Source organism: Artemia franciscana, chromosome 15 (genome assembly GCF_032884065.1).
Source record: "Artemia franciscana chromosome 15, ASM3288406v1, whole genome shotgun sequence".
Classification (NCBI taxonomy): domain Eukaryota; kingdom Metazoa; phylum Arthropoda; class Branchiopoda; order Anostraca; family Artemiidae; genus Artemia; species Artemia franciscana.
In genome coordinates, this window is record NC_088877.1 from 21669549 (window position 1) to 21689028 (window position 19480).

Sequence of the window (19480 nt, forward strand, 5' to 3'; positions counted from 1 at the left end):
GCCATCTATGACTTCAGTTATCTAGATGGTAGCGCTCAGGGAATCCCCATTCTCTGTGGTCTTAAAAAGTGGCTTTACCTGGAATCGAAGGGAAAGGGTCCTGCAGTATCTGTGTAAGGGATACTACTAATTAATTTCAAAACTTTTTCGACAAGACAAGTTTTCCAAAGAAAAATAAAGAGCTCTATTAAGTGAAAAATGAGCAGAAATAAAGCCAAATAATCTTTGAAGCGTACAAATACCACAAATCACCATCAATAAATAAGTGAAACTCAAAACGAATAGAAATTACAATAAATAGCCCAGTCAAACTCAAAACGAGTGGAAATTAACATAAGTAGGGCTAACAACCCCCATGCCTTCTCAAAACCAGAACATAATTGTCGCTTTACTGAAAACAAAATGCGTTTTAAATGTTTTTACTTTTTACTTTCATAAATTAAGATTGTCAAATCTTTAAGGAAAACTCAAAACGAATAGAAATTACAATAAATAGCCCAGTCAAACTCAAAACGAGTGGAAATTAACATAAGTAGGGCTAACAACCCCCATGCCTTCTCAAAACCAGAACATAATTGTCCCTTTACTGAAAACAAAATGCGTTTTAAATGTTTTTACTTTTTACTTTCATAAATTAAGATTGTCAAATCTTTAAGGAAATATCAGTATATGAAAATCATTTGTTTGTTCGTTTTTTCAATAAAGCGCAAACTATATCCTGGTCTTGAGTAGACATGGGGGTTATCAACCCTACCCATTTTATTTTCTTCTTGTTTTGAGTTGATTTGGTTATGTTTTGTAATTTTTGTTCGTTCTGAGCTTCATTTATTTATAAAGTTTTTTTAGAGCTATTTATTCTAATTAAACGGCCATTCTTAAAGAACTGGAACAAAATTGAAACTTTAGTGTAAAGAGCAAGGTATTGACAAGGAGGTCAATCCCCTCATATACGTAACAATTTCTCTTCGTTTTAAGTTTTAATGTTGCTCCTTAATTTCAGTCGAAAAACTTTTTTTTTTGTTTAATCATAAATAGGTCTGAAACCGGAGTTTATTTCATTCATAGTATTGTGTATCAAACAGTTCGTGGTAACGAGCTGTAAGCAAGGAGTGACCCAGCTAAATAGTAACCGAAACTTTAAAAAACAGAATTTGATACTAATAGATATATCAAAAGGATTGGCTTATTATGCTTATTCAAAATATATAAGGTTCATTGCGTTTAGTTTTACCCATCAAAGGTTACAAGCCTCAGAAAATTTGCCCGATTTTCAACGAAGGGGGAAACAACTCTTAAAAGTGATAGAATCTGCATGAAAATCACACCACCAAATTCAGCATATCAGAGAACCCTTCTTAAGAGGTTTCAAGCTTCTACCTGCAAAAATGTGGAATTTTGTATTTTTTGCCAGAAGAAACATCACGAATGCGTGTTTATTTGTTTGTTTGTTTGTTGTTGCTCTTTTTCCCCAGAAATGACCGTATTAACCCACTGGTCCTAAGATATTGGGAGAGGACTCACTCGAACGGAAATTAAAAGCTCTAGTGCCCTTTTTAAGTGACCAAAGGTCCCCTCCCACATCCCTTTTTTCTCAAAATTGTCCGGTCAAAATTCTGAGATAGCCATTTTTATCAGAATAGTTGAAAGGCCGAATAACCATGACTTCGGAGATATCCTGACACTCCGTAGCTTTTGGGGAAAAGCCTTTAAGCTATGAAATTTGCCCATTGTTTACGTAGCCTATAGTATTTGTTGGGAAGTGTGACAGTTACGTATACTATTTGTTGGAAATTGGGAAGTACATATGTATTTTTTGGGGTAGGGGAGACGAACTTTCTGCTAAGGAGATTTTTCATGGGGAGGGAATTGTTTATAGTTTGAATTTTGGGGGGAAATTTTGCATTGGGGTAATATGCCAGAATTCCTATACGAAATTATTCTAATGTCTTGCTTTCTCTTTACCGACTCAGTTTTACGCGTGGAGATGTTAAGGGTAATTGTCCGGGATAAATTTTCACCAAGATTGAATTGTCTAGAGGATATATCCATGAGGAGGAGGGATTTTTTCGTGGAAGTTTAGCCAGATTTCCTGGAATTATTTGAAAAAACGATCAGAAATTAAATATAAAAAACGTGTTTTGGACTGCAAGTAAGGACTAAAATAAGGAGCAATCTTAAAATAAACAGAAATTTTTACTTGTATGAGGGGATTACCCCTTCCTCAACATCTTGCTCTTTACGCTAAAGTCAGTGCTTCCATTATGTCGGATTTTTCTGACATTGTCGGATTTTTGGCCCTCTTGTCAGACAAATAAAAATTGTGTCAGACGTCGAAATTTTTTTGAATTTTCAATAAAAAACGGATATTTATCTGATTTTTACTTGTTCTAGATATTTTTTTTTACTGGACAAGGAGTTTCAAACTAGCGAAATGGGTGGACCGTTCTCTTAGTGGTAAAAAAAAAACAAGACCTATCACTAGTTTAAGAAAGGCAAAATTTTAGAAAATTTGTTGCAGTTTTGTTTTACAATAAGGACAGGCACGTATGCAGGATTTTTTTTTTTGGGGGGGGGGGCAAAACCTTCGAAACAGCCGATATAAAGTAGTACTTTTTTTTAATTTAGTAATGCAAAAAGCACGTATATCGGAAAATACAGATTAACTTTAATCTGTAGTATTGTAGCGGACGGGGGGAAGAAGACTGAAGCCTCAAAAGTACGTTTTAGGCTCAGGTTATGTTCATAGCGATTTAGAACCAGTGATTAATCTATCATATCCCACTGAAAGGAAAATTTTAGGGTTAACAGTGCAATATGGGTGCTGTGGGGAGGTAGTTCTTCTATTGCAAAAACGTAGATTTTAATGAAAAATGATAGTTTCCAAAATTGATCCATTAAAAGCTGTACTTTATCCTGAAAAGGGGGATAAACGCCCTAATATCAAGGATAATTCTATTTTGTTGTGGAAGGGAAACTCTCTTTATAAAAAAAATAAAATACAGTACAATTGCTAATTACTTCAAAGAGGGTAAGAAGTTAGACAGAAAATGGGTTTAATAATTGGGCAGTGACTTGACCGGATAATTGCATGCTGTAAAATCCCCCAAAAAAGGCTTCACACATGTATCTAGATTCTTAATAAATGTCCATTTTTGCCAGGAATACCTAGAAACCATGGGGAAATTAAACATTTCACAATTATTTTTTGGGGGGCGGCCCGAAGGCCCCCCCCCTTGCGTACGTGCCAGAATAAGGAGTTTGAAATACAAGTAGACCTCCTTGATATGGCTGACTGTTGTGATGGGAAAGCGGAAACCATTTTCAACCTTATTTGCGATGTTCTTCAAGATAAAAATATACCTACAGAAAACTGGGCTGGATTCTGTGCGGAAACCTGTATTACTATGTTTGGGTGTGATAACTCGGTTGTGAGCAGAATCAAGTTTTTTTAAATGAAAGTAAGGAGCGACATTAAAACTTAAAACGAACAGAAATTACTCCGTATATGAAAGGGGCTTTTCCTCCTCAACGCCCCGCTCTTTACGCTAAAGTTTGAATCTTTCTCTTAACTCTACATTTTAAAATAGTAAAAAACTTTAGCGCAAAGAGCGGGGAGTTGAGGAGGAAAAGCCCCTTTCATATACGGAGTAATTTCTGTCCGTTTTAAGTTTTAATGTCGCTCCTTACTTTCATTTAAAAAAAACTTTTTTTTTTTTTGTTGAATTTCTGGACGTTTTTGAATTAATGCATGTTTTGATCTTGGCTCTCCGCACATAAATAATTAAACTGAATTTGCATATTACTTTTTTTTGCTAAATGGCTTTTTCATAGTTTTAATCGGAAAATTCTGAGAAAAAAGGAGCGAGGGAGGAGGCCTAGGTGCCCTCCAATTTTTTTATTACTTAAAAAGGCAACTATAAATTTTAATTTTTTACGAACGTTGTCGTAAGTAAAAAATATACGTAACTTACGAATTAACTTACGTAGCGAACTTTATATTCGTATGTTTTTATTGCGTATATGAGGGGGCTCACCCCTCTTCGATACCTCGCTCTTTACACTAAAGCTTAAATTTCATCCGAATTCCTTAAGAATGACCCCTGAATCACAAAGGCCGTAGAATAAATAGTTTAAATTACTTTTTCAAAAGTAATAAAAAACTTTAGCGGAAAGAGCGATTTGTTGAGAAGTGGGAAACGCCTTTCATGTACCTAATAATTTCAGTTCGTTTTGAGTTTTAATGTTGCTCCTTAGTTTCAGTAAAAAAACTTGTTTTTTTATTTAATAACATGAATAGAGAACAATTTCTTCCATTAATATTATTTCGCCCTTGATTGAAGAAGAAGGAAAGAAATAGATTTACTTGGGATCATCCAATTAATAGGATTCCAATTAGTCCAATAATTAGGACTAACCATTCCGTGTTTGTTCATTGAACAAAGTCTTTTTGTATTTTCATTAAAATTATTGAAAAAGCGAAAAATTTGCCCCTCCCCCCCCCCAGAGATTGAGAAATACATTGTATGCCCCTCTTTACTCGTATGAATTTAGGGAGTTAAGAGGGGTAGTTAAACTAGAAGCTCTTCTGAAAACCAATAGGTAGAAATTTTATTAAAGTAAATGAATTCAAATTTTGCTAATACAATTTTTAGTTTGGGGCACAAAAATTGGATTAATACTCATTTCTTATCTATGATAAATAGGCTTTGATTTGCTTAGGGTTGAAGACAGAAGCTAATTTGGGCCCAACCCCTTGACACTTCAAACTTCCTTTGATTTCTAGGCACTTCCTAATCAAATTATCTTGCTTCTTTGTTTTTACTATTGCCCTCTCCCTTTCCAAGAAAATTTAGTCATTTACGACTTCCATTTTTTTTTTCTTTTTATGATATAGCTTATCCTCTGCAAACACAGTCTCCTGTGCGCGGATGACTCTCCTCAGTAGTCATCCGCGGTAACAAAAAAAAAAAAAGAAAAAAAGAAAAGAAAAACACGCCAAGTATTTACACTTCCATTTGGTTCCAAACGTCATCAACTCGGCGTAGGTACTAAAATAAACGATCGTTTATTTTTTCGTTCATTTAACGTAGTGACAATGGACGGCTGCATGCTGCCGTCAACGTTGTTTTAAAGAGCGCATTTTTTGTACCGACCAGTGTGTACGTCGCAGTATCCTGTCCGTATCTAAGAAGCGCTTTGTAAAGAACACCAAGTGTCTGGGGCCTTATACTTCAATATAAAACAGACATTCGGCTATTTTCCTTTAAATACTTTTCTCTAAAATACGTATAGGCTAAAATCAAGTTTCAACTTGTCTATTTCAGCTTGAGAGACCAATTTAATTAGTTATAAATTCGATGAATTCAAATTACAAAAGTTGAACTTCATTTAGAATTGAGTTTTTTCTTAGACCCCCTATCTCCCCCACCTACGTATTTTAAAAAAAAACCTCTTAAGGTGGGTGTAAGAAGAAATAATAATGGTGAAACTTTTGACTCATTTTAAACGCGCTAGCTCTGCTTGAGAACAAATTCGGAAAATAAATTTTCTGATGGTTTACTAATTTAGTAAAAAGGTTATTAATTATAGAATGGCTTATCTCATACTTGAGATTCGTCTTTAGACATCAGTTTCATTCTGGTCCTTTTGTTTCGCCATGGTTCTACTTAACTTTGAATAATGCATCGCTCGGAGTGACAGAAAGTTCGCGGCTGATTCCCTTTCACTAGATTACTTGGAAAAAAGCATTACGGGAGGGTATTTGAATTCTCTGGGGAATCAGCAAACCTTTTTGCCAGCCGTTAACTTTTCTTGGTTGAATACTTGTTGTCAGATAACGGTTTTTGCGAAACTTTCGATTCGTGAACTCCAAGTGAGATACTAAGGAATATGAGTGTGGACGGTATGTTGTATTCTTTTATATGTATTTTTAAATTTATTATCTTAAGTAAGTTTGGGTAGCTTTTTGTTGCACATCTGTCCCTTCCCTAACTCCCATTCTGCTATTCTAAATCACAGGCTCATGTTTTGATTCACAACCATAGGAGATTAGGACGGTTTAAAAAAATAGGCTGATTAGTAAAAAAAGATATTTTATTATATTTAATGTCCATTTGCTCGTCTACAATATTGGTAAAACAGTTTCAAACAGTTCGTTGGAACGGATAGTAAAAGTAAAAAGGACCTCAGCCCAACAATAACCATAACTCTAAAAAACGGAATTTTGATAGCAATTGATGTTGACGCACGAGAAGAACTGAATTCTTATGCTGATACTCAATATGCACGGTTTATTAATATATACAGAAGTGTAGAATTTTGGGTAAAATTCTAGTTAATTGACTTCTTGCTATCTCGGAAAGGGTTTAGGTTAGGAAAATGAAACTTTCAGGGATGGGTCTAAAGGTTAAAGTATGTCCCGGGAAGGTATATTAAAGTACCCACCTCCACTCCTTCTCCCTCTAGAGGGCCCTGAAATTTGTCTACATGACAGGTCCATACCTATTGAAATTTTGACAAAACAATATTTTGCCTTAATTTTCAGTTACTAGTTGCTTTTTCTCTGCCTTTAGTTCCGAAAATGCAATTCCTGTTGTTTGAGTGGAATTTTGAGCCATATAAATGTTTTTTTTTCAATATTTAGGAAATGTATTTGCATATCTTTAAAACCTTATAAAATGGAATTGAGCAAAGTTATTAAGCTGAATACAATTTTGTTGTACTTCAATTAAGCAGAAGATCTATTTTGCAAGGTTTCACTTTTATAACACATATTTTTAAAGGTCATCAAATCGTCGTTAGAAGAAAAATCATGGATGTGTGTTTATTTTTTTATTTTTTTTTCTTTTCGTCAGGGATGATAATATCAAACCAATGGTCCTAGAGGATCAGGAGAGGGCGTATTTAAACTCAAATCAAAAGCTGTGATACCCTTTTTAAGTTACTAAAAAGATTGGAGGGCGTTAGTCTTCCTCCTGCGCCCCTTTTTTCCCCAGAGACATCTGAGTGTCATTTATTTTAGTATAATTTAAAGATCCAATGACTATGCCTTTAGGGATTAAAATACCCCAATAGTCCCCCGGGAAAGGGCTGTAAGCTATGCAATCTGCCCATTGTTTAGACATAGTAGTTGTTATTGGGGACATAGAGAAATGTTTGGGAGGAGACTGTTCCGCAGGAGGAAGAATATTATTTTGGGGATGTTTATTTGTGGAGAGGAAGTTTTCTGGAGGGAATTTTCAGGGGAGATTTTACACGGGGTGTGGGAGGGAATTTCCTAGCATGATTCGAAAAAAGTACGTAAACAACATAAAACTGAAAACGGACAGAAATTATTCCGAATGTGAGGGGGGGTTACCCTTCCTGAACACTCACTATTTTCACTAAGGCTTGATTTTTTGTCACAATTCTTCAACAAGGGCTATTCAAACACAAAGGCCGTTGAATTTGACTGAGAAATTTTTAAGAAATTTAATGCTTTAGCGTAATTTAAAGAGCGAGGGTTGAGGAAGGTTCGTTATAGGCTTTAATGTTGCTCCTGACTAAAAGTTGAAAAGGTTTTTTTGTTTTTTTTTTTAATCTGAACTAAAATTTTAAACAAAAAAAGAGTAATAACATTCGATTCCTCAATAAAAACTCTTTTATTATAGTCTTTAAGTGACCATTGCGTCCCACTACTAGACTTAATTTCTAGTAGCTGACTTAATGGTTGATCTTGACTTAATTGGCTGGTTATATCTACGCTTAATGTATAGATAAAATCGTAAGCTATATACAAAACTTGATGATTTTGAGGGCTTTCATTTTTTGTACTTGTTTTCGTCAACTGTTTGCTTAAAGTGCCAAGCAATGGCGATTTGAAAAAAAAAATCAGCAAACTTGTGTATAAGCCCAGGCTTTCGGTGGGGTGAGTTAGGGGGGGGGGGAGTCTTTTACACACGGTATCAAATAGTATATTTATATTGTTTTTTATAAGGAAACCCAATGGTGTTAACTACGCTGAACTTCTAAAAGTAATTTTATGAAAAGTATTAAAATTAAAATTGATCTATATACTGATGCCTTTAGTTCAAACATTTGAACTAAAACTTTTATTTCTCAAAGCAAAATGAAATAAATCAGGCCTTTTAATTATTGAAACATTGAGAAAAAATTCATAATCTTTAGTGTGTTGATTTGTGGTAGAGCATTTATTGTCAAAGTATGGAGAAGAAAAGTCCAATTTCAAACAGTTCGTGGTAACGAACTGTAGTAAGGACCGATCCGGCTCAATAGTAACCAAAACTCTAAAAAATTGAATTTTGATATAAATAGCTACATCAAAAGAATCGCATTTTAATGCTGATTTTAAATATATAAGTTTCATCAAGTTTAGTCTTAGCCATCAAAAGTTACGAGCCTGAGAAAATTTGCCTTATTTAGGAAAATAGGGGGAAACACCCCCTAAAAGTCGTAGGATCTTAACGAAAATGACACCATCAGATTCAGCGTATCAGAGAACCCTACTGTAGAAGTTTCAAGCTCCTATCTACAAAAATGTGGAATTTTGCATTTTTTGCCAGAAGACAAATCACGGGTGCGTGTTTATTTGTTTGTTTGTTTTTTGTTTTTTTTTCCCAGGGGTCATCGTATCGACCAAGTGGTCCTAATATGTCGCAAGAGGGCTCATTCTAACGGAAATGAAAAGTTCTAGTGCCCTTTTTAAGTGACCAAAAAAATTGGAGGGCATCTAGGCCCCCTCCCACGCTCATTTTTTTCCCAAAGTCAACGGATCAAAATTTTGAGATAGCCATTTTGTTTGGCATAGTCGAAAATCTAAATAGCTATGTTTTTGGGGATGACTTACTCCCCCACAGTCCCTGGGGGAGGGGTTGCAAGTTACAAACTTCAACCAGTGTTTACATATAATAATGGTTATTGGGAAGTGTACAGACGTTTTCAGGGGGATTTTTTTGGTTTTGGGGGTAGGGTTGAGGGAGGGGGCTATATGGGAGGATTTTTCCTTGGAGAAATATTCCATTGGGGAAAAAATTCAATGAAAAGGGCGCAGGATTTTCAAGCATTACTATAAAAAAAAAACAATGAAAAAATAAACATGAAAACGTTTTTTCAAATGAAAGTAAGGAATAGCATTGAAATTTAAAACAAACAGAGATTATTACGCATATGAAGGGTTCTAAAAATACTTTAGCATAAAGAGCGAGGTATTTAGGAGGAGATAAATACCTCACTCTTTATGCTAAAATATTTTTAGTGATTTCAACTATTTATTCTACGGCCTATTTGATTCAGGGGTCATTTTTAAGAATTGGAACAAAACTTACGATTTAGTGTAAAGAGCGAGGTATTAACGAGGGTACAAACCCCCTCGTACACATAATAAAAATATAAGAATATAAAAGTTTGTTACGTAAGTTAATTCTTAAGTTACGTATATTTTTTACTAATAAAAACGTTCGTTGAATATTAAAAGTTCTAGTAGCCTTTTTAAGTAACCGAAAAATTGGAGGGCAGCTAGGCCTTCCCTTATTTCTCAAAATCGTCTTATCAAAACTAAGAGAAAGCCATTTAGCCAAAAAAAAATTAATAAACTAATTTCATTTCAATAATTTATGTGCGGAGAGCCAAAATCAAACATGCATTAATTCAAAAACGTTCAGAAATTAAATAAAAAAAACTAGTTTTTTTAACTGAAAGTAAGGAGCGACATTAAAACTCAAAACGAACAGAAATTACTCCGTATATGAAATGGGTTGTCCCCTCCGCAGTCCCACGCTCTTTACGCTAAAGTTTTTAGTTGTTTTAAAAAGTAGAATTGTGGCAAAGAGTCAAACTTTAGCGTAAAGAGCGTGGGACTGCGGAGGGGACAACCCATTTCATATACGGAGTAATTTCTGTTCGTTTTAAGTTTTAATGTCGCTCCTTACTTTCAGTTAAAAAAACTAGTTTTTTTTATTTAATTTACACAAAGAATGAAGGGCAACCATCCTCACACATAGGAAAGTTTTTGTCCGTTTTCGGTCTTAAAGTCACTCTTCGTCGTCATTAAATAAAAAACAAGTTTTTTTCAAATAAAAGTAAGGAGCAGCATTAAAACATAAAACCAATAGAAATTATTCCGTATATGAAAGGGGTTGTCCCCTCCTCAATGCATCGCTCTTTACGCTAAGGTTTGACTCTTTCTCACAGCTCTACTTTTTAAAACAAAAGAAAACTTTAACTTAAAGACCGAGGCATTGAGGAGGGGACAACCCCTTTGAAAACGGTCAAAGTTTGTAACTTGCAGCCCCTCTCCTGGCGACTGTGAGGGATTAAGTCGTCCTGAAAGACATAATTACTGGGTTTTTCGACTATGATGAACAAAATGGCTATCTCAGAATTTCGATCCGGTGACTTCGGGAAACAAATCATCGTGGGAGGCCACTAGAACTTTTAATTTTCGTTATAACGAGCCATCTCACGACATTCTAGGACCACTGGGTCGATACGATCACCCCTGGGAAAAAAATAATAATAAAAATAAACACGCATCCGTGATCTGTCTTCTGGCAAAAAAATACAAAATTCCACATTTTAGTTGATAGGAGCTTCAAACCCCTACAGTACAGTTCTCTGATACGCTGAACCTGATGATGTTATTTTCGTTGAGATTCAATGACTTTTAGGGGGTTTTTTCCCCTATTTTCTAAAATAAGGTAAATTTTCTCAGGCTCGTTACTTTTGATGGGTAAGACTAAACTGGATGAAACTAATACATTTAAAATCAGCATAAAAATGCAATTCTTGTGATGTAACTATTGGTATCGAAGTTCCATTTTTTAGAGTTTCGTTTACTATTGAGGCTGTCGCTCCTTACGCTACCACGCTACCAATAACTGTTTGGTTTGTGGTAGCGAATAATTCGCTACCACGAACTGTTTGAATTGAAAAAGAACCGCTTTGTATTTTTCTGTTCGTTTTTAGTGTCCCAATCAGAGTCACTCAAGGGAATATTTCTCAAAGTCGACTTTTCACCTTTAATTTAAAAGTTTTTATACAATACTTCGACATTTCAAAACAAATGTTCTCTGCAAAAAACTACTGTTTTTGTAGAAATGGGGGAGTCTTTGTAATACTGATAACTTCTTTTCGTTTTGAGTTTTAATGTCGCTCCTTACTTTCAGTTGAAGAAAACTTGTTTTTAAATTTATTTATGGTCGTTTGTCAAATAATACCGGTAAATCTGGCTTACCCTCAAAAAAAATTCTTTCCCCTAACGGGAGACTCCTCCGTGGAAAGTTTTTCCTACGTAATATACACTCCCCTGTGTAACATTTTCTCCGGCTGACTCCCTCCTCCCTAAAAATACCCCCCTCCGTAAAATTTCTTGGGGAAAATTCAGTCTGAAAAATTCTCCTTGGCATACTTTCATTTAAAAAAAAGACTAATTTCTAATCATTTTTCCAATCACTTCGGAAATTCCACCTTCCTTGGAATTTTTTCCCGGAAATCCAAACTCGGTGAAAATTTCCCCGGCCAATTCCCGCGGAACATCTCCGCATGCAAAATTGAGTCGGCAAAGAGAATGTCGGCAAAGACCGTAAAAATATTTTCGTATAGGAATTCTGTCATATCCTCCCAGTGTAAAATCTCTCGTGGAAAGTCCATTTCTGGATATCTCCCTCCACGTAGAAAATTCTTCCCGTGGAAATTCATCTCAAGCACAAAATCATCCCCACCAAAATGTCTGTATACTTCCCAATAACAAATAATATACACAAACAGTTTGCAAATTTTATAATTTAAATCCCTTTCCCCCACGAGCTGTGAGGGTCATGTCAACCTTAAGAGCATAGTTATTGGATCTTTCAACTATACTGGACAAAATGGCTGTCTCAAAATTTTAATCGGACGAATACGGGGAAAAATGGGTGTGAGACGGGGGCTATTTGCCCCCTAATCTTTTTGTTCATTTGAAAAGAATCTTATATATTTGGAATTGGAATAACAAGTCGGTTCTTTTGTTGCATCTATTGATATAAAAATTTTACTTTTAGTGTTTTGGTTACTATTGAGCCGAGTCGCTCCTTACTTACAGTTTTGTTACATGAGCTATTTGATTCGAATATATTCCTGCAAATAAAGGGAGGTTAAGGTTGAAATCTGCTTCTATTTTCATCTGAAAACCCAAGTGTAAAAATGAACGTTTTGAGGCTAGATATATTAAAGCGGGAACAAAAAAAAAAAATAATAAAAATCAGAATCCTTCTCGGAAAACCACAAAATTTTGGATCTTAATCAAATTTGAATTAGTGAAGCTTGAAACCTCTCCAGGATTTTCAAGTTTTTTGAAATGTCGTATGATTCTCTTCAAGACTTTGCCGCCTTTTGGAACGTGCTTTTTTCCCATTCTTCATATGCAGTAAATTTTATATACAAGTAACTTTTTATTGGTGATTTTGAAAAAAGGAATTTTGCTGATTTGGAATCATCCACAAAAATAAACTCTATTCATGCGCATACCGTTATCAAAATGCTGATTTTTTTTGGTTTCGGTACGCATTGAAAAGGGCTGCTCTGTACTTACTATTCATTACTACGAGTGGTTTCTTTAGTAGTTTCATTTAGGAATAAAAACAGATTTACTCTCAAGGTCATGTACGTAAAATCCTGATTGGATGTGTGTACCAATGAGGAACAAGGATAAGTGCACTGACTTGGATAGGATGAATGTAAAAGGTGGGAGCTGTTCCAGTATAATGAGGTCGTTTTGAATCCATCCCTCTGCCACTACCTCCTTTCTCACTCTCCTATCACTAGAAGAGAAACTCTGCTTACGTGGCTTCATAGTGGCCTTGGGGTGGACTTTTTACGGATCTGCCTTACCATAACTACAAATACAACTACAGGGTGACCTTGTCACCCAAGTCTGCGAACTAAGATTAAAATACTGGAAGCTACGATAATGGTATGGATCAAACTTGGCTCTTGAAGGTGAGTGAATCAAAGGCTGAGGAAGATTTGTTCACTGTTTTCCAGAGGAATCGGCTAGGTGTAGCCATAGGTAGTTATTTGACTGACTCTACATCAAATTATAACTTGTGCTTTGAATGTGTTTTGATCCCGCTTTCTTAGGCTATAATTGAAGAACGATTAGGATGACAAAGTCCCATCTTATGAATGAAGGATGACAGATAGCTAAAGATTATGCTTGGTGGTCATGGATATGGGGCCAAAAAAGGTAGTCCTCTAAGGCGGTGAAGTGATCATGAGAAAGGATTTAATACTAAGTTGAACTTCTTGGAAGGAGATAAAGAGTGAAGCTTTGAAGAAATTTGGGTGGAATTAAAAGTACTGTCGGCTCGGCCGGCATGGTGCTGTAGTTAGTTGTTAATAGCAGTAATAGTAATGTTTCCAGCTTGGGAGCATAAAACTGTTCGTTGGCTACAAATGCTTCAGAACATAAATCTATTCATGACCTGGCAAATACTTGAATATTTTCAGATTTTTTTTTTAATGAAAATAAAAGAACCACAAGTTTCAAGGTCATGGTTGATGACTCCAATTTTATACCGATGGTGCCAGTGTTAGCGATTGCCATAGGAAGCGTAATGCTTTTTAAAATTTTTCTAGAAACATAGTTTTTTTTTAAGCAAAAACAACAACAAATAATTTCCTTCAATTACATGGACTAGCCCATACCCCCCCCCCCCTCACCAGCTCAGAGTGTAACGGCAACCGTGTTTGTATCAACGATCCCTTATTTAGCTAGTTGCAGACCTGTTGTGTTTTCGGTGGTTGGCACAGCAAACATGAAGATGATAGATACAGCTCTAGGTGAACAAATGAATCTTAAAACTAACAGAAATTAAAAATAATAACCAAGTAACAGAGTAGGGCTACCGCCTGCCTAAACTTTGTAAGCAAAAAGTCATTTTGTGAAAACGATTTGTTTTTCAAGCTGTACGATTTGTAGCTGATCGGAGAAAGTTCTGGGTTCATTTTCTGGCGAAACAAAATTTTGTTAAGGTTTTGACCCACAAGGTCGATAAGCCTTAACCCAATAGGATACGGATATATTTCAAGCAAAAATTATCGGTCCTTTTTTCTTGAGGGGAAATATTATTTAGGAAACAGATGTCTCGGCACCCTTATCCTATTTCTTGGAAACATTTGAAGTCGTCTTGTCCTCCCCAAACACTTCCTGAAAGTTATAGCTTGACCCCCACAGCTATTTCTCAGACATTACAGGTGTGTTATTTTCATAGCATAGTGGATTGTACTGTCTTTTGATTTACTTCACTTCTTAGCCGTGAGTACCTTCAAACTTCCACCATGGCTAATAGTACCGAAACTTAGCTGGATCGGAAACAATTTTTTTTGCCCAAAACATATGCTGCCTCTAGACACAAAATAGTTAGTCCTCTTGCCTCCTCTGTCGTACCCGCAAAAACGACCTGCGGCACCTTCACGCCTCAATACAGCTGGAGTGGGAAGAAATCGTCGCAGCCGCAAGTTTCAGAGACGACTGGAGACTTTTCTTGGACACCCTGGTTACCACTGGAGGCACAGGAGGATCTAAGGTCTAAGGTAAGACCTCGCCTCCTCTGCCTCCGCCAACATCCAAAAATTTAAACTCGATCCCATAAGTCAATCCCGAGATACATACGCTGTTCTTATAACCTAATTCCACTGTTCATATTCAGTAGCCTCTGTCACTCTCCCAAAAAGTCGACGTTGACTCAGTTCACCATTCTTGAGATAATTCAAATGTGCTTTTTCGATAAGCTGGGTTCATAAAGCTTCTATTGGTCTCTATCGCTGCTTTTCCGTGAATATATTATGCTCAAACAGAGGCTAATTGTGCCAAAAATTTTATCCCTTGACCCCCATTTCTCTTCTGTCTCCTCCGCGGAGTCAAGAGTAGAGATCTACCTTTCCTTTCCCCTTGACTCCATGAAGGGTTCATTTTGATTTCCAAAGATAATCTCTGTATTCAGATACGTTATTTTGATCACCTGGGTAAACATAGTGCATTTTGTTGTACCTTGGTACTTAACTATGAATAGATTCTAGGTCCCAAAGGGCTTATAGCGCAAAATCATGTGGTGAGTTGAAGAAAACATTATTTTTCTTCCACTCTAACCCCTCCCCCAAGTCAAAATTTGAACTCAACTTGAATATTTCCCCTAAACTCCCCAAAGTTGTGAATTAACACCCAATGCTATTTTCCAATCCCATCCCTCGGACTGTCCCATATGTATTACATATTCTCTGATTTGTCAGCCTGGATACGTATAAACCCTATAGATCTACCTCTGCTTCCTAACCCAAGTAAAAATCTTACATCCACTTGACATCCCAACACCATCAGAAGTTTCAACTCGGTCTCCGAAGCCATTTGAAGAGATATCGTGGAAAATCTATTTGTAATATATGTTTATACCCTCTTTGTCCCCTCTCCCAAGTTTAAATTCAAGGTCCGCATGCCCCCTCTCCAAAAAATTGCTGAAAGTTTTAACTTGAATCGCCCAGCCGCTCCCAAGATATTGCACTTCCCCATTCTGATACCCTGACAATACATAGTGTCTTTTGTCTTACCTCGCTACTTAACTGTGGATAGATTAAGAGTCCTATTCTTATTGCAAAAAAATGTTCAAGTGGACTGGTTGATTGGAATACAAAAATGTATAGGTTGACCGCCTTTTATATTGCAAGGAGGATTGCTGTATTTTATATGGTTTCCTGTCTGCTGAAAAGCTGTTTTAACCCAATTCCTTGATGATTAGAGGATACTCGACGATTGATCTGATGCAGTATTTATAATAAAATAAGATTTTCGCTTGTTTCCTTCTTCGGTTGGGTCTGCAATACTACTCCCTTTGCTTTTCTTTGAAATCGTTTGTCATTTCTTATAAGACAGGCGTAGCTTTTATTAGTATATTTAATGAAAACGGCTTCTCGCTTATCCCATGGATATATAGAATAATTTAAATCCTGCACAGTTTTGGTAAGTAGCCTGTTATGAACTACTGTTTTCATATTATTCAGTTCGCTTAGCACTGGCACTGGAACCAAGTGAACCACACAAATTGTGCATGACATTACTGCAAACCTCCTTTCTTTCACTATGCGTAAATTATTTACGAATGACCAAAAGTCAGGTTGTTGTCCAAACTATTTTGGCCAACCATTAGCGTGACACCATCTTTTCTTTCGGCAGAATACTCAACCGATCTTCAATCCTGTCTCATATGCCTTCTCATTTTACATCGAATTTTCCAAGCAGATCTGGAAATCGGAGCAACAATGGTACCAGTGCATCAATACCTTTGATAGCAGGATTTCTGGCCTAAGAAACGTCAGGTTTCCTGGTTTTCAGTTGCTGTGATCTCTGCTTACTCGTCTGTTTGCAAAGTAAAAAAATCTCCAAGCAATTTAGCTGTATAAGCTTAATCTACTATCTATTCAACAAATATGAGTGTTGCTGACTTTTCTGGTGGCAAACAGTGTTAGGCCCTAAGTTCACCTTTTTAAAGCAAATATAGCTAGCTGGAACTCACTTTAACATGGAAAGGTCAAACTATGAGAGAGCTATTGCCTGTGGTTTGATTTCAGAAGAGGTAAATATATCTTTGACCATGAGCTGTCTGGAATTCGATTGATTTGTCTACTCTGCTTTAAACTCATTTTTGAGACTGTTCACCTTCTACAGAACAAATGAAGAAAATACAAATATAGAATGTCTTCACAGATGGGTTAAGCATAAAGATGAGAATTTTGAAAGTTTTTCGTTTTGTTCTTCCCTCACCAGCTGAGTGCCTTCTTAAATGGTCTTCAGAAAAGAGAATGAGCGATTCCATTGTTCTACGACTCAGATTCGAAGCTTCTAATTACAGCCACTGTGCATGTGCATCTCATACTAGCTTATGCTTTTCAGCCTTGCAGAAATTTTGGTAGCCTCCGAGTTCACCTTGTCGTTTTAAGTATTAAGAGCATATACAACTAACTCTTTTTTTCCCTGAGCTCCATGAACGCAGAAACAAAACCGCTATCACAGAGTTGTTAAAGAAGAAGAAAATGTCCCACTCCTGCTGATACTAGAGTTGCTTGGATACGCGTATAATGTAAACGAAAAAGGAAATTTTATACTCCCCTTATCTTGGGGGTATCTTTTGGAATAATTTTGAAGTTTTCAGGGAGTGGTATGGGGAAGAGACAAGTCGGTCTCAAGTTTTGACTTGCGGATAAGAGGATGAGGTTTAACTCTCAAAGGATCAATGCAAAATTAGTGTTTAGAGGGGAACCTTCGAGACTTGGGCTCTCCTTTTGATATTTTAGCTCTCCCAACCATGAAATTTGTGCACATTCCGGTTTTCTGGGAAGACACGTCCCCTAAAATCCCCTTTGATCGGCCGCTGCACGTTTACCAGGATGTTAGACTACTAAGGAAGTGTTCTCAGACAGTGTAAGAATAAATAACTCTTTGTGTAACACTTCACTTGAATTTACTCGATTGTTAATAAATAGAGTAGTTTTCATTGCCTTTCGAACGAGACAGTAGTTAGCAAGATTGACAGTTTACAACCTTGGGAGGGATGCCATAATTCTGGACATTTGGAAGGATAATTCTGCGGGTACGGAGGACGCCTGAGAGCCATCTCCGTGCCCAAAATTTCAAATTTTCCATCAGTGTCTTACATATCAAAATGTTGAGGACCTTACTTGATTTGAACAACAGCGTATGCCTTCAGCTCGCATACTTATGACCTTCGCATCGCTTTGGAGGTCATACCTGACTTTGCCATGAATTACTATAACTTTTGAATTTTCTCAGTAATTGAATATAATTTGCCTGATTTTTGTTGTTGACACACTTGTCCCGTACTCTGTAAAATAAACCTCTAAGTATGTTCTTCTCTGTAAATGAAGTTTAATCAAACATTAATCGTTTGTTTTTACATATGAACCAAATGCGGAAGGGTTCTTTAAAATGAAAGTTGAATGTATTGAGATGAGAACTTTTCATCTAAGAAACAAAAAAACCAGTGGGATACATATAAAATGCAAGCTTAATCTATTGTGACCATACTTGACAATTTAAGAAGATGCGTTACAAACATCCGTGAGAAGAAAACTACCCTAAACTATTTTTTTCTAATTATAATTGAATCCTAAATGGAAGCATGAACAACTCGTCATAACTCAACAGGGTTTGTTGCACTGCACCCTGCGTAGCGTAAAATAACGGGTTGAATTCTTAAATGTAAACACAGCTAATACCCCATGCGTCATACCTGTTGTAAAATTTAATACTAAAGGAAGCGCCATACCTATGAAGGCTACTAGCAAAGGGTAAAAATCAATGATAATGAGATGTAAATGCACTTGGAAAAGTGTCATTGCTGTCAATGAACGTTGCTGCCGATAAATGAGAGAAACATGATATATACATAAGAATACAGTAAAGATTTTAAATAATTAAAAAATATGAAAAAAGGGTACTTGTCTTTGAAATGAAACTTACCCAAGAAATGAAGTTAGGCTAATCCTAATGAAATACCAAAACATGATGATAATATGATACTGTAGAAACAAAATTATGGAAAATACGACGAAGAATTATGGAAAGCAGACCAAGCAGAATGCATTATATTAAATTCCTAACATAACCTAATCTGATCCCTAATATATTAAATACGTAACTGAAATATACGTACATCGTAGTTTTTCTCGCTCAAAATAAGTACATCGTAGCCGATTCCAGAGAGACAAACCGGTTTCTGTCAGATCTTACACAGCGTAATTCTTGAGTGTGTTTAGTTTAACAGACAGAAATCACGCAACCCTAATCGTAATTATTAAAACTCAAAGCATACATTTGATTATCCTCAATGGTCTTAATTGTACATAATCATATGAACATCAGAAAAGCCATAACACTCAATAATCCTATAGAGATTTCTTTTAAATAGCTAGAGTTTGAAGGGCTTAATCCCAATTCGTTTCAATGTAAATATATTTAATAAATGCATGTGTTATTGGAACAAAAAGGCGATAAATATACCTTGACACAATTCAGTTATGGACTCTCACAAGATTTTTCCCTTCGTAGCTATTTTCAGGAAACACAGTAAAGAGCTCAAGAATGTTGTTGGGCGTAAGAACGCAATTTGATTGAAGTACCAATAGCTTTCTAAAAATCTCACCCCTCCCTAAAATGTTTTGTTTGTGTGTTTTTTTTGACGAAGTTGTATACAAAAATGTAACCAGGAGAGTTATTCTGGGGGCCTTGACCTCCCTAGGTGTAGATCAACACGCTCTGCTCATTTCGCCCGGTACAGTTGGTAGCTCATGCCTTTGGCCCACACAAATGTCCTTATGAAATTAGGAAAGAAAAAGAGACCAATCCCCAAATCGCCTACAATTATGTAGACCACAATATGTATATGGACTAAATTTCAGCAAGGTTTAACATGCTCATTTTTCTATTAATTAGTTT

General features: G+C 36.1%; 1 protein-coding gene across 4 annotated transcripts in view; it reads left to right on the top strand.

Moving 5' to 3' along the window:
- Nucleotides 1-5874: 5874 nt before the first annotated feature.
- LOC136036181 (uncharacterized) overlaps nt 5875-19480 on the top strand; it is a 122158-nt gene continuing 108552 nt past the window's right edge. For all 4 annotated transcript variants that reach the window (XM_065718251.1, XM_065718250.1, XM_065718253.1 and 1 more), the window contains exon 1: nt 5875-5902. In XM_065718251.1, coding sequence (XP_065574323.1) covers nt 5890-5902 — 13 coding nt within the window. In that variant the 5' untranslated portion in view covers nt 5875-5889. The remainder of the gene's footprint in view (nt 5903-19480) is intronic.